This window comes from Microtus oregoni, unplaced genomic scaffold (genome assembly GCF_018167655.1).
Source record: "Microtus oregoni isolate MIOR12 unplaced genomic scaffold, Mior012 000049F_ref0000343, whole genome shotgun sequence".
In the NCBI taxonomy this organism is placed as follows: Eukaryota; Metazoa; Chordata; class Mammalia; order Rodentia; family Cricetidae; genus Microtus; species Microtus oregoni.
Window position 1 is genome coordinate 3,955,328 of NW_024543223.1, and position 22,966 is coordinate 3,978,293.

Below are 22,966 nucleotides of genomic sequence, written 5' to 3' on the forward strand. Positions count from 1 at the left end.
AGAGGCTGGTGGACTTATGGATCTGGCCAGGAAACAGCAGATGTGAAAGCCGGTTCCCAAAGGCCAGGATAAGCCAAGCTCCAGTGAGTCAGGCCCTCTAGCTGAAGCTGGAGGGAAAGAAGAAAAGCAAGGAGACAGAAAGAACTAGAAACCAGAAGATGAGGTATAAAAATCTGTATTTATATTACAATGACAGAATGACACAGCACAGCCCCATCTGTTAGACAGCTGGGATGGGGGGTCCCATTCCACTTCGCAGCTCAGGTCTCATAACTCACCCACTGCACTGGCACCAGGCCCCCTGTGTAGTCACATACTCTGGCACGGAACCTGCCCTAGTGCCCTAGTTTAGAGGCCTGAGCTAACTTGCTTGCTGGCCTGGGGTCAAGACCCTCTGTGCAGACACAAGAGGTGGTAGGCTAACTGACCCAACAGAGGCAGGAAAGGCTTGGGCACACAGAAGGGTAGGGGTTGTCCAGCCACAGTTTGGTGCACAACTCCCTCTGCCTAGGAAGGCAGGCTCAAGCACCTGCAGGACAGGACTGCAGAGGCAGGCCTAGGGCCTATAAAGAGACATAACCTCTGTCTCCTCTCCTGCTAGACCAGCTGGGCCTGCAACAGGATGGTTGGTCTGATACATCTGGACAACCTCCCAGTAAGGGGACCCAAGCCTGAGCCTGGAGGTCCAGACTCTGTTACAGAGCACCACATGGCTCGCATAGTCAGGTGCAGGTGGAGGACATGAGCAGCAGCTATTTTGGTCCAGATTTCTTTCTGCAGACACACAATAGCCTTGGCTGAATCCTATGACCACTAGCAGTGGCCATACTGTGCAAACGGTAGAGAGCAGGAGAAGGAGTAATGGATATATAACTCTTAGCACCAGCCCCCAGGCCTATGGACCACCCCTCACATGTTTGCTATAGGAGGGGCAGCTGGCTAGCACCCCTGGGTGACTGAGAAGGCCAACTCCCAGGCTACATAGGAACCATAGCCTGAAAAGGCAAAGGGCTGAGCTGCCATAAAATTCAGCCAAGGGGGCCAGTCTGGTCACCAGGAGTGGACTCTGCTGGCAAGGGTGGAAGCAGACTCTAAGGTGCTGGAGACGGAGAAGGGAGTTGATGATATAAGAATTCATGGCACATCAGGAGCCCTGAATCAAGAGCTTTAAACATAGCTCTGCTCTGTTCTGTGCTAAGGGTGGGCGTGCTCAAAACAAGTGCCCAGGAGACATGCTTGGGTAGACACTGATGCCCAGTGGGCTGGAAATGTCGACAGAACCAGCTTACTAAGATGTGGATGTGGGCTATCCTTCTAGTCCATGGACCCTACCCAGGCCTGCTGCCCACATGTCATCGTGAATACCCATCAGGAAACCAGCTTACTAAGATGTTGGCTATCCTTCTAGTCCATGGATTCCTACCCAGGCCTGCTCTCCACCTGTCGTCTTGACTACCCCTGGGGCAGGCTCTATACCAGAGCTGTTTCCAGGAACTCCATTCTGCCTGTCAGTAGGCCACCCACCCTAGGATGCTCGCTGGCGTGACTGAAGATAAACAAGGAATTTTCCCCACAGTTTGGAAATTGTTTACGAATGCACCAGAGGAGGTGGCAGGCACCGCTGTGGGCCAGCATATGGCCACGACCCAAATATTGCTATGTGGTGTCCCTTAGAGCACTTCTAGCACTGAAAGGCCAACGGGAGCCTCCTAGCCAGGTCTGCATTACCTCCAGAAGAACTGTGTTTGTCAGATGCCCATGGCTGACGCTCCAGGTCCTTGCCAAGGCCAGAGAAAAGGCCCCAGGCCAGCAGGCCTGCTGTCCCCAAACTTTCAGGCACAGCCACCCTGCCAGTTACCAGGGAGGCACCACTGGAGGCCAGGTCATGGCCCTGCAGGATACAAAACTCAGCCACAGGAGCCACACAGGCACACCTATGTTCCTCCCAGGAGGCTGCCGCTGTGGGAAAGCAGTGAGGGGGCACCTGCCAGTAGGCCTGGTGCATCCCATAAGCCACAGGAACATGCTGGTGGCAGTGGGTGGGATGAAACAGGGGACACAAGGCACACTATGACGATATGACAGAGGATGGGTCCCTGAGACGCTGGGTCGCTCCCACCCCTCAGCAAACAAGGACACAACAATGGCTAGGAAAATAGAGTACAAAAATCTCATACAGGAAATAGAGGCGGCACACACTCATGTCCCTTGGCGAGTCTTCAGAGCTTTTTTTTTTCTTTTTAAAAATGTTTCTGTTTTGTGTTTTGGGTAAAGCCTCTGCCAGCTGAGGCTGCCCTGGGCAGGACTTGTGAGGCCCCTTCTGGGTGCTCCCTGTCAAACTTTTTTTTCTTTTTTCTTTTCTTAAGAAAGAGAGATGAGAAAGTTTGGAGGACCCAGTGGTTTCAGCTTGCCACCCAGCTTATTCCAGTCCCCTGCCAGGAAGAAAGGCCCTATCTATTTCCTGTGCAAACTAGACAGAGACGTTTGGGCTGGCACAGGTGAGCAGGGGCCTGAGTGAGAGTCAAGCACAGGCTTGGAGGCCATCATTTCCAAGTGACCTCAGGCCAACTATCTCAGGACATACATTCTCTGATGTCCATGTGTCTGTGTGTATGTGATTGTGGGTGTGAGCCTAGGCGTATGTGTATACATCTGATGGTCCTAATAGAGCATAAGCCACCCAAGTTGGTATGAGGTGGTCCAGACAGACCCCCAAGAGCATCCCCCTGGCTCCTGACACCAAGGGAAAGGATCCCACCCACCTGCTCCAAATGCTCACCCAAACCCTGCCCTTCACAAATCCCTCTGTCCACACCTCAGGAGCCTGTGTGGACCAACAGGTAGATGGACAGATGAATGGATGGACAGCTGCGCCCGCCTGCCTTCTGTTCTTTCTTCCTTTCCTTCCTTCTCAGTTCACTCCTCTCTCCTGGGATCCGATGCTGGGGTTCAAGCTCCCCATGGTGGTCATTAAGGCCCCTACACGGATCCTACCGAGATTTGCAGCAATGACATTTAATACTTCTGGAATGATTAGGAATCTGAGAACAGATTGTGGGCGACTATGCTGGGCTTCAGATGTGAGAGCCTCACCCTACTTCCCTGCTTGGGCTCTTGCCCTGCGGGAAGGGGCAGGCAGTTTGAGTCCTGACCAAAGGGTGGGCAGGCAGAGGCGGGCAGACCAGGCAGCAGCTGGAGCTTCGAGAATGGCACAGCAGTAGGCTCATGACGAGGCTGGCTTCAGTTAAGGGAGGCAGGAAGGCTGAGACACTTGGCTAGGTGGGCAGGCAGGTGGGCCAAGAAGCAAAGGACATGGAGCCTACGAAAGGCCAGGGCAGCCAGGCCTCCTGCAAGGGTGCCCATAGCTGCTGTCGCTGCAGCCACTGCTCTGTAGGCTGTAGTGGTCATCGGCATCACTGCTGCTGCCAACACTGTCCAGCTCCCCCGGGCCAAATTCCATGCCCTCTATATCTACCTCTGAGAGAACAGAGAGAGGATGGGTCAGGGTGGCCCCTTCCAAAGAAGCCAGACTGGGGCTCCCTTCCAAGTTAGAGCTCATGTTTCCCTTTTATGGAAGTGGAGGCTGGGGTTGGGGAAAGATAAGGGAGGTCCTCTGAACCCTGAGGTGGAAGATGCTAGGATGGCTCCAGCCAAAGTCTTGGGTTATGAACCCAGACTCTGCAGCATGCTGACCATCTTCTGCCTTCACATAGTCAGGTCATGACCTCTGTGCCTCATTGTCTTCTTCCCACCCCTTCTTCATGCAAGGCTGGGAAATGATCGTAGTACTGCCAGCAGTTAGTTCAGGTGGTGTGGGCACCTTGTCACCACCAACATCACTCTCTCCCTAGGTGCTTCCTTGTCCTCCTGGAACTTTGGTGATACCCATACCCAGAGGCCAGGGTTGGGCTGTCCGAGCTCCTACCTTGTATGCCTGGGCACTCACCTTGCTCTGAGTCGTCCGTGGACACAGCAGAACCAGTGCTGTCTGTGCGCACACGCTCTACACTCTGCACTGATAGTTGCTCTAGGCGTCGCTTGAGGAAGCGATGCTCCCGCTGTAGCTGCTCCTTGATGCTTAGTGCCCTGCGGTCCTGCTCCTCCAGTTTCTAGGGATAGAGGGTGGTCTGTGAGTCTATGGCCAAGATGGAATAACTGCCCTTGGGTATAAATACAGAAGCTTTACAGGCATGATCCTTACCAATAAAATGACTTGCTAGACAGAACCACAGACGCCCAAAGGCTTAATATGCCCTTCCTCACCCCAGCAAGGTGACTACTCAGCCTGACCTTTCACTCTTGGCCTGTTAACTAGCTGTAGAATGCCCAGTGTTGCTGGCCAGCCCCAGGAAGTGGAGACACGTATGGCTCTCAAGACCTGGTACAGTGCCATCCAAACTTTGGCAGGCCCCTCCCTCCAACCCTACTCATGAGAGCTCCACCTGCCCAAGATTGGGCTTTCACTGGGTATCTACAGCATCTGAGCATGGAAGAGCAGTGGGGAAATGGTACGGAGGACGCCTGCAAGCAGGCCTTGTGTATCTCTAAGGCACACACCTTCCTACCTTTGTAAACCTTCCTGTGTGGGGCCCACCTGAGACACAGCTGTTCTGTTAAAACTCCAGGGCCGTGGACATAACTTTCAAAGCTACTGACGCCTGACCTGTGAGTCCACACCTATAAAGCAGAGGAGCCCTTTTGACAGGAAAGACCTACCCTGGTTGACCCAAATGTCCCAAGAACACTAAATAAGCAACCGTCAGTCTGAAGGCCTTAGGAGACTGCGTCAGGTATATCCCCCTTATCCTAGTCCCACACCAACTCCCAAGTCTCTACCACTCTTCCCACTCCCTGTAGATGTTGTCTACTCCCAGTCTGACCATGAAGGCATACAATGGCACTTTGCCCCTCTCCTAACTCCACCTCTCCTTCCAGCCGCTGCCCTTTCACAATCCAGTGTTACTGAGAATTATCTATAACACTGAACCAGCCTGAAACCTGACCTGTACAGCCAACCATACTGTCTCCCTGCCAAATACCACTCAACAGAACCTAACACAAGGCATGTAGCCTCCACACCACCCACCAGCTTCTGCTGGGTCTCCCCCTAAATTCCTGACAAGGACCTGCTAGGTGGCTCCACCACCCACCTCCAGGTCCTCTGAACCAATGGATGGCTTGGGGGACATCAGGGTGGCTGGAGAGCAGAGGGCACAGCATGCTTACCTTGATGTGCATCTTGGCACGCTTCAGGAGGCTCAGAGTGGTGTGGCGTGTACTGTCAGGGCCCAGGGGTACCAGCTGCTTGAGCTGTTCCAAGTAGAGCCTGAGTTTAGCTCGTCTGAAAGAGCCAGAGACAGACTATCAAGCTAGGCAGCAAACCCCACAGAACTATGACAGATGTGGCTGGCAGAAGGTGAGACATGGCCAGCCAAGCCCCTCCATGGGCCCCAGTATTACTGCAGGCCTGCCTCTTGACCTGGAAGTTGCCCCAGACTCTGCCTCGGGGCTCAAGTATCTATCTTCTTCTCCAGGAATTCCCTCCTGGTCTGGATAACACATCCCCTCAGGAGTAGCCTGTCACAGGTACCTCTGTGGATATGGTGTCCTCGTGGTTCCATGGGGCCTAAGACTCTGCCCTGCACAGTGTGCTCTAGTCACTCCTGTCCTCGTAAAAGCATGAGTTGATAAGGTCAAGGGAGGCTGAGGACCAGTTCTCTCTGCTGGTTTGTGGTCTCACTGGAAATTCCACCATTCCAGACTTCCGTTCCTGTACCCATTTCTGTGGATCTATTTTCTCACAAAACTGGAACCATAGTCACAGTACTTGTTCACAGGCTGGAGAGCTTTGCTGCCTGGTCTGTGGGTGCAGCTAAGTTCAACTCCACAGGCTATCTCTGACATTACCGTGGTAACAGGGACTGCTGCTGCATCTGTACATCCCACCTGACAGTAGCTGTAGGAAACCAGTGTTCTGTCTGAGAGATGCCCAGTTATGGCGCTTGCCAGGGCCTACTGGAAGTCAAAGTGCTTTCCAAGTCAGTATGGCTTGCTTTGGACACATTCCTACAAGGGCAACTTCAAGTCAAGGACAGAAATTATTTAGGATTGTGGAAACCTGCTGCCCAACTGGCCTGACATGGCCAGTGCCCACATATATTCCTCTTTAACAGTGTTTTGTTTTGTTTTTTAATTTGATTGTCTTTTTTCTAGAGAGAGAGAGAAAGAAGGTGTGTGTGGAGTTGGATGGTGGGGAGGTAGGGAAGATCTAGGAAGAAATGACAGGAGAAACCATAGTTAGAATATATTGTGTAAAAAAAAAATCTATTTTCAATTAAAAAAAGAGTGGCACATGCTGAAAGTCTACTTTTCATATCTGTTCCCCAGTCATCCCCACAGACTCCCTCAATCCTAAGAGACCTTGGAAGGCAGAATGCAGGAACAGACATCTCTTGGACAGAGAAGGGAGCCATTGGATACAGGAAGAGACCATAGAGAGATGTTAACAGTCATACATGGGGTAGGGGGAATTCACCCATGGCCATTATGCCTTTAAAACTGTACTCATTGCTAACAAAGCACTTTCCTGTCTAGCATCCTGGCCAAGCACCCTAAGGCCTAGAGGTCCTTTTGGTGAACTGGAGTTAGACCTTTGGAAGAACTTCTTAGATATAGGACTAGAGTGGGCTTAGCTAGGAGGCCGGGTGTGAGTGTGTGTAAGCCCCTGACTCTGCCTCAAGGCTAGAGGATCTTCAATCTCACCATACATAGACAGATTCCTGGCTCCATACTATTGCATACATGGTTACCTGCCCAGAGTCCAGATCTTAGCGTCATTGCTTCCAGCACAGTGAGAATCCAACCCTAGGAACTGAAGGGACTAGAAAACAGAGCTGGGCTAGGGAGCAGAGAAGGTGTCCTGAAGCCACCATTGGGATTTGACGGGAGAAGTAGCCAAGGACCCTTCTCACCAGGTATACTTGTTCCACAGCAAATAGCAATTCACACAACCCATTATCTAATCATGTCAGCGGCAATGGCTTTTTGGTAATTGATAGAAAGTGCAATCTGACAAGAAACAAGGAATTCCTAAGTCCCCTGTCCCAGAGATGACCACACTGTCATCTTTTGGTGTATCTACCTTTCCAGTTCATGATTGTCGAGTGAAAATACTAGGATACGGAACCACATATGTGACAAGTGACCCACTTCTGTTTAAAAAATAAAAAAAAGAGCAGACGCACACAGAGACTCCACAGAACACAATGAAGCACGGGAAGCAGGCATCTCCAGGGATGTGGCTGGCAACGTTTATTTCTTTAGCTTTGTGCTCTTCTGTATTTTTCCAGGTTTTCTATGTTTTAAAAACCCCACATTTAGTTTTACAATCAGAGAAAGACATGTTTGTACAAGAAAGAAACACAGCTGAAAGACAAATAACAGTAGAAATGCATTTGCAATACATATAAAAGACAAAACAGTTAGTATTAGTGATATTTTGAGCTCATACACATCAAAAATAAAGAGTACTGCCTTCATATAACAATGAGCAAAGGACACAAACAGGCAAGTCGCAGAAAACAAAGGGCAACTCTAACATGAAAACAGACTCCATCCCATGCGCAGTCAGGAAATGAAAACGCAAACAAGCAGATGCTCATTTTCTCCTTTGTACCAACTAGAATGTAAGGAGGTGGCTGGAACTTACTTGGACAGTACATGGGGACCTGCTACAGTTCCTGTGGGAGAATGACCATTGACTTTGGCCCATATCACTGACCGGTACTTCTACATCTAGAGTTTGGGTGCTACAGAACCATCCCTGGGCATCTGAAGACTCAGCTCAACAACACTCAGGTCAGAGGGAACCTGGGAAGTATGGCTGTGGGTCTCTACAGGCTCTGGAGTGGAGTCAGGGAGGCTAGGGGCACATGGACACAGGTCTGCAGCATTCCATGGTATTGGGTGAAGGATCCAGGTAGGAATAGTGGGTAACAAGGGCCCCTTATCATTTCAGGGGCTCTGAGCGATCAGGATAAGGTCTCTGGGAGGGGGATACAGGGAGTTCACGAATAATACTTTAGAAAATGGTATTTCTTCGAGAGATGAATAAAAGTCACCTGCTCATACACAAGCAATGTAAAAGTAATAAATCAACCCAAACCCAGAAGAGTGCATACCCTGGTGTAAGCCTATGGTTGTTGAGGACACATGCAGAAGGTCCTCCCACCACCTATTCTGAGCACCACAGTCCTAGAGTCTAGGATGCTCTGGGACCTCACCAAATCCTCCCTAAAGTCAATGTAGCGCAGACTCAGCACCTCATTGTTATCCCTAAGCATCCCAAACTTGTTAAACCCCTGTGCTTCTAAAGGAGGCATAACTGCCCCTAGAATCCCTGCGTTAGTATCAGCAATGGCCCATCTCTTCTCATTGCCACACCTAACTTCTCACTGAAAACCCCTACTCCTCAAAGGCCAAGGCTGGGGCGGGGTGGGGCGGGGGGCTTGGCTCTATGTCAGGACTCCCTAGCACACGTTTGTCAGAGTCTTGACTGCATAGCAGAGGTAAATTCCAGGCCAGGTTACTAGAAAAAATGGCAGTGAGGAATTCTCCTACATTCAGTGGCATGGGACAAGGGGACCCTACTCTCTTCTATGTATCACCATCTTCTGTTGTTGCTAACAAGCGTGTTCTTGACATGACTGCATCAGGCACTTGCTGGCTGCCATGCAAGAGCATGTCAAGGCTCAACAACCATCTCTGTGCCTGGTTTAGGGGCTAGGGGCCTAGCTAAGGGTTTAGACCTGCCTGTGCTCTGAGCATACTGGGACACTCAAGTGATAAGGGTCAGGAAAAGCATCTAGGGCTCTCACCAATACTAGCTAAGACCGAAGACTAGAGCTGAGCCTAGGAAGGTTGCCAGGTCCTGAGGTCAGCAGCAAGTGCTAGACTTGGCCACTCTAACAGAGCTACTGACCCACAGGGGTAGTGGGCCTACGGCTGGCTGAGTACTATTCAAAGCTCCAAAAGGGGAAGTCCCACAGGCCTACCTGAGTCTCTCTGAAGGACACTTCCAGTGAAGGCCATGTCCAGGGTATGCCTCTTATGGCCTGCTGGGCAGCTAGCCAGGTATTTCCTTCCTTCCTCGGGACAACACACAAGCCCTTCCTTCAGCCAGCAGCCAGGAACACCTGGCATCTATCTCAGGCCAGCTACAGCAAGCCATGGCTGATGTCCCTACCAGGGCCCAAGCCCTAGGCCTGTGGGCTACTCAGAGCTCTTTACATCTATGACCTGATTGGCTAGGTAGGCAGACCCTACCCTAAGCTTGGTGGAAGAGAGACCCAGGGTGCCCGAATCACTTTTACCCCATCTTAAATTAAGGGCCTCCATGAAACCCATTCTAACTATAGGCTTGAGGAAGATGGCAGAGATCAAGGCCAAGGTCAATGGATGCCTACAGAGGCCAGAGGTCAACCCTTCCGAGAGGGTTCCATACCCTTACTACCCATGCTTCCCTCAATGACATTCCCTATCCATCCTCCCAAACACTGCTTCTGGGAAGCCCTCACTATAGGTCAGGATACTGTGCCTAGGTCTGAACAAGGCTGGCTGGTCTCTTCTGACCTAGGAGCAACCCCAAGTCTGCCTCACGCTGGCTTCCATCTCTGTGGCCTGGCCCCTTGGGAACCCCCCAACCACACACAGCCAGTGCAGGAAGTGCATCTCCTCTGGGAACATGGTGTTCTGTCCCTGCCCAGTCACCCGCCCCAACCAGAGTCCTGAATCCCGGGAGAGCGGAAGTTGGCGCTGCACTGGGCGCAGACATGGGGGAGGGGGGAGGGAAAGAACTGGCTGGGTTCCAGACCTTCCCAGTGCACCCAGGAGGGCTCATCTAGGATGCAGAGTTACACACCCCACCCCCTAAACACCAAGAAGGCAAGACAGAACTGGTCCATTCTATAGATAGGTGCAGAGGTCAGGACGGAGCTATTGCCTAGTGTCTCTCAGGGGCTATCCCTGGTCCTTGCATCGGGGCTACTGCTTATGGGCTGCCTGGCCTAAAATACCTCTACATCCTCTTGGGCTGCTGCTAGCAGTCACAAGTATCCCCTTCGCCTCTCACCTCCCAGGGTTCAGCCACACCATGTCATCGACAGAGGGAAGACACAAATGACAAGCAGCCTCAGGGGCCACCAGCCATCCCAGGAGCTGACTGGAGCCAGGGTGCAGGGAGAGTGCCTGGGCCTGCTGCCCTCTGGATGCTCTCCCAGTCATGCAGAGCATGACACCTCCTTAGAAAGCAGGCCCCGAAGAGCACAGAGGTGAGGGGAAGGGCTGAATACGCTACAAAGGCCATTGTACTGAGAGCTGAAACAGTTACCAAAGGGGCTTAGGCACACAGAATCACACTCAAGTCCTCTTCCGGGAGCAAAGTCAGAGTGCTACCAGTGCAAGGAGCTGAGCTTCGAGCCTTTGGTACCCACCAGTTCTGACGCCAGGCTAAAGGGCCTGGGCCAAGCTCTTGCCTGCCAATCTAAAATGCCTGAAAACAGATCCTAGACCCCTCTAGAACTGATCTTTCCAGAGCCTAGAGCATAGCCTGGCAACCCAGACAGGCCAGGACAGCGAAAGCACCCCCTCAGTGTTGGGGTTGGGGGTAGTCACATCCAGTAGCTCACATGGAAATGGGGATGCCACTTACCTGTGCTTTTCTAGTTCGTTGTGTGAAGACCTGTTTAGAGAGATAGAAAGACAGGGCTCACTTCAAGGCCTAAAAACCAGGGCACAAATAACAGAGGCTCTTTGTAGAGAGCCAGGAGCCCTCACACAGTGGCTAGGAGGGTCTAGGTCCAGGATATCTCTGGATGCTGAGAGCTTGGGCAGGTGCACAGCTGCCTACCAAAGGCTAGGATAACCCCATGCTAAACTGTGAGAACTGGGGCCCACAGGTGCCCAGCCACCTTCCTTCTCTGCTTCCCTTTCTCTCAGGCCAGCTGTGTCCTTATATGCAACACAAGCCATGCAGAGAACCAGTGGCAGTCTGAGCATGTGTCACAAAGGCCAGGCCCTCAGGAGACAAGATGATCCTGTCCTCCCACGGCCACTCTGTCGCGCAGATACGAACACCCAAGACACTTCACAGGGGCATCTGTAGGAAACTGATGCTTCTGGGCCTGTGAGTACAAGGCAGAACACAAAAGATGGCCATTCCCACTTCTCTCAGGAGCTGCATTATGGCAGAACATGTCACCCGGAGTCCAGGAGACCCCAGGGACTGACTGCTTGATGAGCCCCACTGGCAAACCTTACCCAGATCAGAGCAGATTTCTGAACACCACAGGCACTACTCGGGCTTCCAAGAGACTGAAAATCTAAGGGAATGCCACAAGCCAACAAGGGCTTCTAGGTCCCGGGCCTGCTGCACAAGAGTGGAAAGCTCAGGACACACCCAGACCAAGTCCCTCCCTGTGTTTCTGCTGGCCACTGCCCACCTGTTCCTTCTGCTGCTGCTGCTCCAGATCTTGGATCTAGTATCTCTCACCAAAAAGTGTTTATTCTCTGCCTGCCCCATTGTCTACTGAAACCATTACGGTACAAGGTCCCCATCTTCCCTCAATTCCTGCTGATTCCTGCAGTTCCCAGGGTCTTCAAAGACCTGTTAGTCACTGGGGCTGGACCAGCACCTCAGGATTCCCCCATGAGCCAACCAGAGCCAAGAAGGCTGCACAGAAGCTGCTCACTGGCCTTGGGTCTTCAGATCACACTGCAGCCCGACTGCTACGTTGTGTAGGAGGCTGGATCAGCAGGGGCCTTCGGTGTTGAGCAGTCCCCCACCTCCTGACCAAAGGATGACCCTTGTCTTGGTTCCCAACCCTGGATTGGAAGGCCACTCCTCAGCAGCATGGGGGATGGCCTTTCTTGGAACTCTCCCTGCATTCTGAGAGCCTGTAGGGGAGCTTGTCACGCAGGTTCTAGAAGCACCTGTGCCTGAGGAGAGGCCACGGTTGTGCCAGGTGCTGTCTGGGCACCACCTTGATCTGATCCCTCTGCTCACCTTCTCAAAGAATGAGACCCTGAAAGGCTAGCTCTAGGCCCCTCCCATGGAGTCACTGGGGGCCATCAGCGACCTACACAGAGTCCACATGTCAATCACTGAGCTGCTCTGTCCTTACCTTAGTGCGTTCCTCCTGCCCTCCTCTCGTCCTGGCCGGCTATCTACAAGCCTGCCTTTCAATGTGCCAGGGCACAGATGGCCTTACAGGTTCAGAAATGCCCTTCCACATCTGGGATACAAGCTTCTCAACTGAGCAGTGATTGGGGAGGGAAGGGCTATGCCTGCCACCCCTAGGGCTTTAGGCCTTGAGGGAGTACATTCTGTCCAAGGAAGCTTTAGGGAAGTGCACCCAAGTCAGGGATGCCCTCTGTATCCCCCGCCCCTTGCACCCAGGTCTCCATCCCAGCAGTAGGAGGAAGCCTAGGAACACATCCAGTAACAGGGGACAGAGGTGGTTAAGTGGGTCCTAGGCAAGTAACTCAATCTGTCTATGTCTTGGTTTCCTCTGTTGTAAAATGAAGTTCAGAATAAGGCTTCTTAGTAAATTTTTTATTTATGTGCATTGCATTGATGTTCTGTCTGCATGTATGTCTGTGTGAGGGTGTCACGTACCCTGGAACTGGAGTTACAGTCAGTTGTATGTTTCCATGTAGGCACTGGAAATTGAGACCAGGTCCTCTGCTGGGTTAACTGCTGATCCATCTCTCCAGCCCCCCAAATAAGGCTTCTTTTACAAGACTAGGTCAGATTGCTTACGTGTATATGGCAGAAGCATTTGAGTGTCTCTGCTACAGGTCCTATTACCTGTGGTTACTCCATGCCACAGGAACCTGAACTCCCGACCTAGGGTTTGGGCAGACAGAATCAGGGACCAGACCATCTCCCTGTAGAAGCCTGGGGCAGTAGGGCCTCCAACATACTTATGTCCCTCTCAACTGCCCAAAGCAGAAGACCAAGGGCTGGGACTCAGGCAGTTGGAAATCCAACCAATTACTTGCCAGGCCTAGGACACCACAAAAATGGGTCCTTGTGCCAGGCTCTCTGTTTCCCAAGAACAGGCAGGCCACAGGAATGAGCCGCACCCTCTGCCAGGGGCCCCTGAAGCCCCCAGCCTGCCAGGGAAGCTCCCAGACTGACCACACAGGAGTGGCTGGGCCAAGGCTGACCCCTAGACACTGTCAGGTGTGCCACGATCCCCACTGCAGCCAGGAGGGTGGAACCCTTAGGAGTCCTAGCCTTGCCTAAACCCCAACTTCAGGGCTTCCTCCAAGTTCTAGGCCAAGGCAAAGAGAGGAGTAGCTGGGCCTTGGGACTCTTGGTAGAAATAGCTCCCTGCAGCTCTTCTCCAGCCCTGCACTTGTAGTTAGGAGTTTCCCTGTCAGTTGGCTGTGCAGGACCTGTGGGTATCCAGGGAGGGGGGTAAGGTGCTGGGCCTAAGAGCAAGGCCATCTTCAGAAGAGCAAGGGAGGGAGGAGTCCCCAGTTCGGCCCTAGGCGGGGAACAGCGGCCGACACCAACTGACAGCTCCTCTCCAGTCTGGAAAAGTTCAGAACGACTCTGGGCGAGCGCGGACGCTGTACGCGTGGCACTGTTTACGGCGGCGGGAGGCGCGGCCGCGGGAAGATGGCGACGCGCGGGCGGGGCCGGCACCTCCTCCAGGCCGGCCGCCCGGGTGCGCGCAGGACTGCGCTGGGGACGCGGAGAGGACGGGGACAGTCGGGCGGGGCCGGCCCGAGCAGGCTGGGCACAGCGCGCGGGGGTGGGGGGGTGGGGGCGGTACCTGTTGTTTGGGGCCTTGCGCACCAGGCTGGCCGTCTTTGTTTTCTTCCTGGCGAAGTCGCCGTCGAAGGGCAGCACGGAGGCGTAGCCGTGCTCGGCCTCTGCGGGACAGACCGTGCGGTCAGCGGCCCCCTGCACCCGCCCGCCGCCCGCCCACCCTGGCACAAAGGGGTGCAGGCTACCTCGGTCCCTACGCTCCAGGTACTCGGCCGCCTCCAACAGCAGCAGCAGGGAATTCAGCTCCATCCTGCCGCCCGCGCACGGGACGGCGGCGGCAGCTGCCCGGCGCGCTCCTGCCGGCTCTGCTCGCCGCACGCCCCGCGCCTGGCGGCACACCAGTCCGACTCGCGGACTCCAGCGCTGGACCGCCACCCTCCGCCTCGGGCCCTCAAATTGACACATAAGGCGAGCGGCGGTCGCCACAACCAATCGGTGTGGGTGCTCTGACCTAGGGGGCGGATTCTATGCCAGCCTTGGCCAATGGTGACTGGCCGAACGCCTCGGGCAGGGCTGAGAATGTTGACAGATGCGAAGCTTGGCTGGGATAGGCTGGCCCCAGTAGTAACAATTTAGAAGCCCAAGCTTAGCAACAGCACGTGGTGGCCCGGCCCCGGTGCTTGCTGACTGGCGGCCGTCGTGCATGTTAAGTAGGCATTGCACACCGATTGGGCCAGATAGGTCTATGTAAATTGCGGCCGCGGACCAATGGCCGGCCACGGGGCGCGGGGCCAATGAGGGCGCCGGGGCAGGACGCGTTGCCGAGAGGAAGCACAGCGCGGTGGGATCGCTGCCCGGCCTACGCTGGGGCCAGGAGGACGTGGACCGTGTCTCGGGAGACACCCCGCAGGATGCGCTGCGGACACGCGCCCCAGCGCTTTGTCATGCCATGCACGTCGTGCGCAACGACCTGTTGCTCGGGGTCAGCTGTACCACAGTCTCGGTGGAGGACCCAGCTTGGGGCCTGATTGGAGCAGGAGCTGGGATCTTGCTAAAGGACTGCAAATGACACCTGCCCCCTGCATGAATAGTGGCTTCAGGGAAGGCTAAAACTTGGAACAGAGATGCAGACGGTTGGAATCTAAAAGCTTCTCAGAAAATGCCAAACCCAGATTAGGAAGGAACAGTTAGTTTTCCGGTGGCCATCAGGAGTGAAAAAACGGTCACTGACTGCTGCCACGAGCAAGGGGGATCCCGGAGTGTAGTCTGTTTGTGGTGCTTGGTCTGAGGGTAGGGCCGTTCCAATAACCTGTTGCTGGTGTCAGACAAGAAGGCGAGCTCTTCTGCAGGCTCCTGGCTGTGTGACTGACCTAAGCCCAATGGTTGGTCTATAGATGCACGGGGAATGGGCAGCCTAACATCATCCTCTGTACCTACTCCTCGCACCCCTCTCTAGTCCTCTCTGGTTTTTAAGGTTGAGGATAGACCACTAGGCTGGACAGTTCTGTGGCACAAAACCTCCTCTAAAATAGAAGGAAGCTACTGTTGCCAACAGCAAAAGTTACTAATGCTACCCTTTACTGTGGGACCAAGGTGGATGCATAATACTCACTTCCTTGTGGATCTCCTTATGCCTGATATGCAGATAAGGAAACCTGCAGAGTCCTCTTGGAATAGAAGCGTGGGGATCGGTGCTCCTACACTGGTTACTCAGGACTGTTAGCAATCTGGGAATGTGGAAACCAGAGCCATTTCCCTCCCTGCCTGGGTGTGAGCCACAGATGTCTGACCTGTAGGGCGGGATTAAGAGTAACAGGTGCTGGGATAGAGCCCTGCAAGACCCAGTGAGGAACCTCATTGCCATAAACAGTCCTATAGAGACACCAAGAGCACCCCTTGGTGTTGGCTGAGGTGCCTCTTGGACCAGCCCCACAGTCACCCCAGAGCCAGGTAGACAGAACCAGTTAGTCTGGAGGGCTGCCCAGAGTTGTGAAGGAGAAGGATGCTTTTGGAGCATTGAGAGCCATGCTGAGTTTTGGGAGCCCTGAACTTAGCAAGGGAGGTGGCAGCATCCCTTGCTTTGGCAGGCTGGTGAATTGTCTCGAAGTGCTAAGGGAAGACTTCCTAGCCTGCTGCCTCCTGCTGCTAGGACGGGATGTTCCAGTGTGCTGAAGGGGAGCACAAGGGTGACTACAGCCTCCCAGTCTGGGAAATTTTTAATCTCAACCTAGGACACTAGCTCCCACCAGCTGCACCCAGGACAAAGAACCTTCCGGTGCCAGAAGGGCTCTCCCTCTCTGAGAGAATGCAAAAGCTGGGAGAAGAGGGCAGTAGGGATCTGGTGAGCGAGGTCAGCTGTAGAGGAGTCTTAGTGGCAGCAGGCCTGCTGCTCATGGAGGCTGAAGAATGAGCTGGATCCCCAGGGGAGATCAGGAAGCCGCTGCTTAGAACAGGAACTGGCTTGCAAGTGCAAAGGGCAAGCTGGTTCCATGTAGACCAAAGGGGTCTCTATACCCACGGCCTTTACTGTGTGAAATGGGGCAGAGGCCCCAGCGGTGCCTGTATTCATCTATACCCCAAGTTCCCAAGATTCGGGGAGAAGAGGCAGCAGGCTGGCTGACCAAGACCCTCTATCTCATCACAGGTCACTTACTGTGACCTGCCAGGCTCCCCTAGAGAAGGCCAGGGGGGAGTAAGAAGGCAGACCCCTCTTCAACCCTGTCTTCCTCCACAAACTGGCGGGGAACCCAGCATCACCTAGGAGAAAGGACATGGGCCTCCCTCAGGTTTGGGTACCTGATCAGGGACTGCAAGTCATCAGTTTACCTGGCCTTTCCCTAGTGGCCTCCCCCACTTCAGTTTCTCTGACTAGGAATGAGGCTAACACCTCATTTGGAAGGTTGACCAAAGAGCTTTTGGTCTAGTGTGGAGAAGAGCTGCTTGATCCTTTTCCCCAACACACACACACACACACACACACACACACACACACACACACACAGAGAGAGAGAGAGAGAGAGAGAGAGAGAGAGAGAGAGAGAGAGAGAGAGAGAGAAAAGAACTGAGACATGTCTAGAAGAATGGTTTTAGGTCTTTTCCCCCTTACCCTGCTCTGGCTTCCTTTCTCTGGGATCAGGTCACCGGTTTATGGTAGACAGCACTCTAACACATCCCTGCCCAGGTATGGCAATATTGCCCAGTCTTCTTAGGAACACCAGGGAGTATCCCACAGCCAGAGTAGAAAGGTTGCTGGGGCCTACACCATTTCCACCTCTGAATACCTGCCCCCTGCCCCTTCTCCCACCTCTTCAGTTATTGGAGTTGACACCCAGCAGCCACTAGGCCCCAGTCCTAGCACCCTATTGCTTACCCCCCTGTCAGAACCCTGCAGCCTGCTCCTGCCTCTTCTCAGACCTTAGTGGCTAGCTCCTGGGGAGAGACCTGGAGCTGTAGGATGGTGGGCCCAGCAGGCCCTGGAGAGCCATGATGAATTCAGTCCTCTAGAATCTGCTGCTACCTGCCCTGAGAGGCTAGTGGTGTGCCCACCGCAGGGTCCTGGGAGAGTCCATTCCTGAGAGGCTAGTGGTGTGCCCACCGCAGGGCCCTGAGAGAGTTCATTCCTGAGAGCCATTCTGGATTCTGCTATGGCCATGAGAATTTGGCTCTCTAAGCCTCAGTTTCCCTAATTATAAAGTAAGAATGTCAACCTCTAGCGTTTGGAGGGTGCGGTGATACAGGGAAGGGTGCATGAAAAACCCAGGCAACAGCAGGATGAGCACAAAGCAGCGCCCAGGAAACAGCAGGAATAGATGCAGCGGTGCAATGGAGTTAGCACTGCAAGCCCCTGGCCACGCCCATAGAAAGGGAGCCCAAAGGGGCAGGCTTACCCAGTCTCAACCAGTCAGAACCTGGGGTGGAGCCTAGGCTGCCAGGCTGGCCAGTCACAAGCACCAGGCCTGGTCTTGGAGCACTTGGAGGCTTTCCAGAAGGTTTAACATGCAGGGAAACACTGGGTTTAGAATACAAAAGGAAGACAGGAAAACCAAGGTGCATCAAGATGTAATGAATGGGTCTACGGAAACTAATGTAATGTTAATTTTTAAATTTAAAATATAACAGTTCCTTGTATATGTAAATGATTTGTGGGGTACTTTTTTTTCATTTCAAGTTTTTCCTACTATACTAATGGGTCATGCATAAGTTAACAATTTTTATATTAAATGAGTTTTGTAGCCCCAAAGGTCCAACCAAATCTTTCCAGTGCTTTCACAGAGGAGAAATAAAAATGAATGATGCATGAGGGTGAATGAAACACTAACTCACCGCCACGGGGTCTCCACAAGAAAGGGCCAGAACCCCTGGCAGCTGGACCACCAGGGCTTTGACTAAGAGGCACAGGGAGGGCCCATCCTGGCCTCACATGACTGTGGGGTCCTCCTTCCTGAAGGTTATTGCTGAACCCTAGGGGCTCTGCTGTACTCTATGTCTATGTATCTATACTGGGGGTGGAAGTCAACAACGCCATCAAACAAGGTTCCCTTGTGAGCCTAGAAGAAAGCATTGACTCCTATTCTTTGGAGCTAGAGATGTCAGAGATAGGGTCCCCTCTTACCTCCTCCAGCTCCCTCTGCAAATGCTGACAACTCTGACCTCTCAATTCAGCACGCTGTTAGCCTCACCCCAATCCTACCTGTGAAAGGCACCCAGTTTTAGTCTGGACTGACTCTTTCCTGGCCCTGCAGAGCTTCCAGGGCCTCTGCCCTGTTGCCTGCCATCACTGTGCCAGCTATAGTCTCCTCCGGCCCCTCCATGCATCTGTGGGATCTTGAAAACTGGGGCGTGACCACTGGGTCTGTCTGTGCTGGGATTATGTCTGGATTTAGGGTGCCAGTCACAGTGGGGTGACCCCTGTATGGAATCACACACACACTCACACACACACAAACACACACACACACACACACACACACACACACACACACACACGCAGAGAGAGAGAGAGAGAGAGAGAGAGAGAGAGAGAGAGAGAGAGAGAAAGCCAACTATTGCTGCAGAGGCATGGAGTGCCCCCTGGTGGCAATTAGGAGCTGCAGCCAGAATTCTGTCTAGGTCAAGGACACAAGGACACAGAGGGGAGAGGACAATCTGGCTTTACTGGGCTGCAAGAGTTATTACCACAAGGACATCAAAAGTTCTTCAGAGTCCCATGCCATGCCATACCCTTCAGGGTCACTATATGTCTGGTTGATGGCTACCTTTTCTCTACTCAGGCCAGGACTCTGCTGAGTGTGCCTTCCAGCCAGGGCTATCCTGAGGTTCTTGGGGGAGGCAGATAGGGACTGAGGACAAGTTAGATGTACAAATGAGACACAAGAGGGATAAGCATCAAGGGGACCTTTGACACCTCAGGTGTGCAGATGGTCCCTAGAACCACTTCTTTGAGCACTGAGTAGACTCTATGGAGGTGACAAAGTGGGGCTTTATAGTGATTTAAATGAGACTGTCCCCTATAGGCTCAGATGTTTGAACACTTCGTTCCCAGATGGTAGCATTGCTTGGGAAGGTTTAGGTGTGACCTTTCTGTACGGGCTTTGGGTATTTATAGATTTAATTCATGTCCAGTTCTCTCTCTGCTTCACGCTGTGGTAAAGGGTGTAAGTTCTCAGAATTCTTTTTCTGACACCAAATCTGCCGCTTGCTGCCAGACTTCAATACCATGATGGACTCTTACTCTTCTGGAACTGTTAAGCCCACATAAATTGTAAGTTGTTTTGGTTATGATGTTTTATCATAGCAATAGAAAAGTAGCTAATGCATCAGTCATGGAGAATGCTGAGGGTCCCTTCCCAGGACTATGCATAGCAGAGAATAGTGAGAACCCTGCTGCCAGATGCCAAGCAAGTTAGGTGGTTATGAGCTGGCACAGCTCCCAAATTCCAAGAATGGCTCCCAGCACAACTAGCTTGGACCTATCTTCCAGTTCTTCACTTCACCGGATGCTTCTGCAGCAACCTCTTCACGGTTTCTCCTTGAAGCACACAGCCCAGCTCAGCGCTGTCTGATCTTCACATGCTTTGGTTTCCCTAACCATGACAGGGAATCCTGCTCTCTTGAAGGATTGCCATGGGGACTGTTGTGAACATTTAAAATTCTGGAACAACAAAGAAGGTGATAGCAGAAAAACTAAGTCTCAGAAAGGATGACAAGAAGGAGGTCCTGAGGCTAGCTCAAAAGAGCTGATTGCATGCCTGGATCTCTGAGCATGTTCCATGTCCCTGCTCCCCCAGGAGTTCCTGAAGACAAACCCCATCCATGGAAAAGGCTTCTAGAGCCTTCTTGACGTGTATTACTCCTGACTCTGCTCTTGGTGTGGGGCTAGCTCCACAGAAGGGTAGAGTGAGTGGACATCCTAACTTTATCATAGAAAGCCTGCAGTTCCTTCACCCTGGGTGAATGGGACAGTTGAGCATCCTTAGACAGGGGCACCTGTGGTCCCAGGCCTCAAACAGGGCAGTTCATGGAGCAGCTCTCTTTACCCAACTCACAAAGATGGTCAAGGCTGCCACATGAGCAGATCACATGGGGACACACACACATACACACAAACACACACACGCACATTCAGGTTTCTCTAGAGAGCAGATGCTCTGTTCTGACCTTTCTCCCCTCTAACATGGTAGGATAGAGGACACCATGTTTCCGGTCTGGAAACCAAATAGCTGCGAAGGGCACTTATTTATACTGTAGTGTGCACAGAGGTACACAGCACGGCATAGCTCCATGTGGGCTCCTGCACGTCCTGGCTTCCTGGTTAGTAACAGCAGACAGCATTCTGGAACAGCCTGTAATGCCACTGTAGTAGCTCTCTAGTCAGGGACATGGACACTGGGAGAAGACAGGTGACGCAAGGGTCATTTCTCTGCATCTGTCCAGGTGGGCAGAATGAGAGGGTCTAACCTTGGGATGTATGAGTCACCATCCGACCTGGGCTCTCCTTTCTCATGTTCCCTAAGCTCTGCTCCACTCGGAGGGAACCTCACTTTACAACACATTCTCGCCAGAAAGCAGGTGTAACAGCCACCGCTGCCTCTCACAGTCCTGCTTCCCTACTTATTGTCACCCAGCACCCACCACAAAGGCCCTGTCACTATGGCAATCCTGACCTGGAGCAACCTCTTGTATTCTTCCCAGAATAGCCAGAGAGGCAGTCCCCAGATCTGAGACCAACACCATCAAGGTAGAGTAGCCAAAGGCACGTGCCCTGCCCCTTCCCCTAGCATAGGCCAGAGGTCTTAGGTGCAGGATGGGCAACAGCTGGTGAGTCAGGCATCCTAACAGGCACCCTTCCAAGATGGCAGACAGGCTTGCAGAGGAAGATGGCAGCCAGCCCCTCCCAAATGTTGACAGGGGGATGAGTTCTGCTGTTCATCGTCCCCAAGGCACAGATGCCCCCATCCTCCAGAAGAAAATCCACATCAGCACCAACACCACCACCTACCCAAAAAAGACAAGGACTCGGTGTACAGAGATGACTCCAGAGAATATGCAATCCTTAAATAGATTTATGGAAATGATTTCGAATTACAGCATTTAGAAAATAAAAATAATCTCAATAGATAATATTCCCTCTGTTATATACTCTCCCCCCACCCCCGCACAGAAGCCATTTTTGTGCATGTGTATTCCACTGCTGAACAGCGATTGGATTTCATCCTATAAAAGAAGCAGTAGGTGTGTCATCTCTCTAAAAATAAAACTGTAATCATCATTGCAACGTGAAGCCTGAGATTGAAGCCTGAGGAGGTGTCTGTGCATCTCAGCCTGTCCAGGCCGCACTGAGGTCTGAGGAAGTGGGTTAGAGTCCCGGTGGGTGCAGAGGAAGAAGGAACTGTTAGCCGAGTGACGGCTGCCTGATGAGTCCAGTCCCCAACACCTGAGAGCTCAGCCTATGCTATCAGCGGGTGGTCGGGCCCTGTTCCTCCAGCAAGCAGCCATGGTATAGATGCCAAGAGCATGCCTGCTTCCCCAGGGGACCACTGTGTCTGCTTCTTACATTCCCCCTTCAAATGGAAACGAGATGCATGTTGTTGGGCAGGGTCCCGAGGCAGGTGGTGAGCACTAGGGAATGAGGTGGGTGGTAAGCAGCGGGGAGCCCTGCTATGATGTTGGGAGGCTAGCGTCTCCTGGCTTCTGCTTCCAGGGTTTCGGCTACAGAACAGAACATACAGAACTGGCCCTCTCCTGCCTTAGTATGCACAGCTGAAGCAAAACGCCATTGGACCGCAAGAGAAGAAGAGTCCAACCCTGCCTGGCTCGGTACCCTGACCTAGAAGAGCAACGGAGCAACCCTGACCCCATGCCAGGATGGGTGTCTCCACAAGTGGAGAGGCCGGGGAGTAGACAGAGGCTCTGGACAGCTTTGGAAACCCAGGCAGGCCTGCAGCAGTAGCGGCTTGATGAGATGCAATGGGGCCCTGCTGCAACACAGCCTGGACAGGGCACACAGCAGGCAAAGCACCTCTGTCCCGGAGACCCTCGCCAGGACTCAAGGCAGACACAGTGCCTCTGTCCTGGAGTCTCCGGCCCACTCAGCTGGGACGTGCCAGGCACAGCATCACATGCCCGTCTTGTCGCTGTAGAAAGGTGTGACATGGAACATGTAGCAGTGTGTGCACACGCGGACCGGCTTCACTTGTCCATAGCGCGGAAGTGGTGCCGAGTGTGACGAGCAGCGGGAACAGAAGATCTGGAAGCCAAGGAGGGACAGAGGCAGTGAGCAGACAGGGCCTTTGTCAGCCCCGTTACACAGCCCTTCCACCCAAACCAGGCCAAACAATGGTGGGCAGGAGTTAGCCTGCTCCAGACACTGTAGGAAATTCTGGGCAGGGCTGGCCCAGTAGGTCAGGCTTTTTGAAAGTAACTAGGCCCTTCACCATAACCACGGCAGACTCCTTCTTAACCTCCCTGCCCCTCCCTGTTCTCACCTTGGAGGGGCCAGGATTGAGCCTGCACACTAGCTAAGCATGGCCTAGTATATGGAGTCAGAATAGAGCCTAGAATCTGGGGGGTGGGGGCATGTGCACACGGGTGATAAGAACCTGAGTGGATTACCAGAACATCAACCCTAACTTCTAAACCCTGATGCTGTGCCTGGGGACAGTCCCCACATAACCCCAAAGATGCAGAGGG

General features: G+C 53.0%; 2 protein-coding genes across 4 annotated transcripts in view; both read right to left on the bottom strand.

Moving 5' to 3' along the window:
- Nucleotides 1-165: 165 nt before the first annotated feature.
- Nucleotides 166-14,240, bottom strand: Mxd4 (MAX dimerization protein 4). Its single transcript, XM_041636417.1, has 6 exons — nt 14,023-14,240; nt 13,842-13,941; nt 10,709-10,738; nt 5,227-5,341; nt 3,947-4,109; nt 166-3,477 (listed from the first exon to the last, which is right to left on the bottom strand). Exons 1-6 carry the CDS (start codon nt 14,084-14,086, stop codon nt 3,320-3,322), a joined length of 630 nt encoding a protein of 209 aa, XP_041492351.1. The 5' UTR covers nt 14,087-14,240; the 3' UTR covers nt 166-3,319.
- Nucleotides 14,241-21,342: 7,102 nt separating this feature from the next.
- Nucleotides 21,343-22,966, bottom strand: part of LOC121436579 (lateral signaling target protein 2 homolog) — a 96,331-nt gene continuing 94,707 nt past the window's right edge. For all 3 annotated transcript variants that reach the window (XM_041636594.1, XM_041636593.1, XM_041636596.1), the window contains one exon: nt 21,343-22,523. In XM_041636594.1, coding sequence (XP_041492528.1) covers nt 22,392-22,523 — 132 coding nt within the window. In that variant the 3' untranslated portion in view covers nt 21,343-22,391. The remainder of the gene's footprint in view (nt 22,524-22,966) is intronic.

Bases quoted from the DNA above. Each gene is read 5' to 3' on its own strand.
- Mxd4 (XM_041636417.1), bottom strand. From the start codon at position 14,086: ATGGAGCTGAATTCCCTGCTGCTGCTGTTGGAGGCGGCCGAGTACCTG. The intron at 13,942-14,022 runs GTAGCCTGCACC...TCTGTCCCGCAG, and splicing joins CCTGGAGCGTAGGGACCGAG to AGGCCGAGCACGGCTACGCC. The intron at 3,478-3,946 runs GTGAGTGCCCAG...CTGTTCTCTCAG, and splicing joins CACGGACGACTCAGAGCAAG to AGGTAGATATAGAGGGCATG.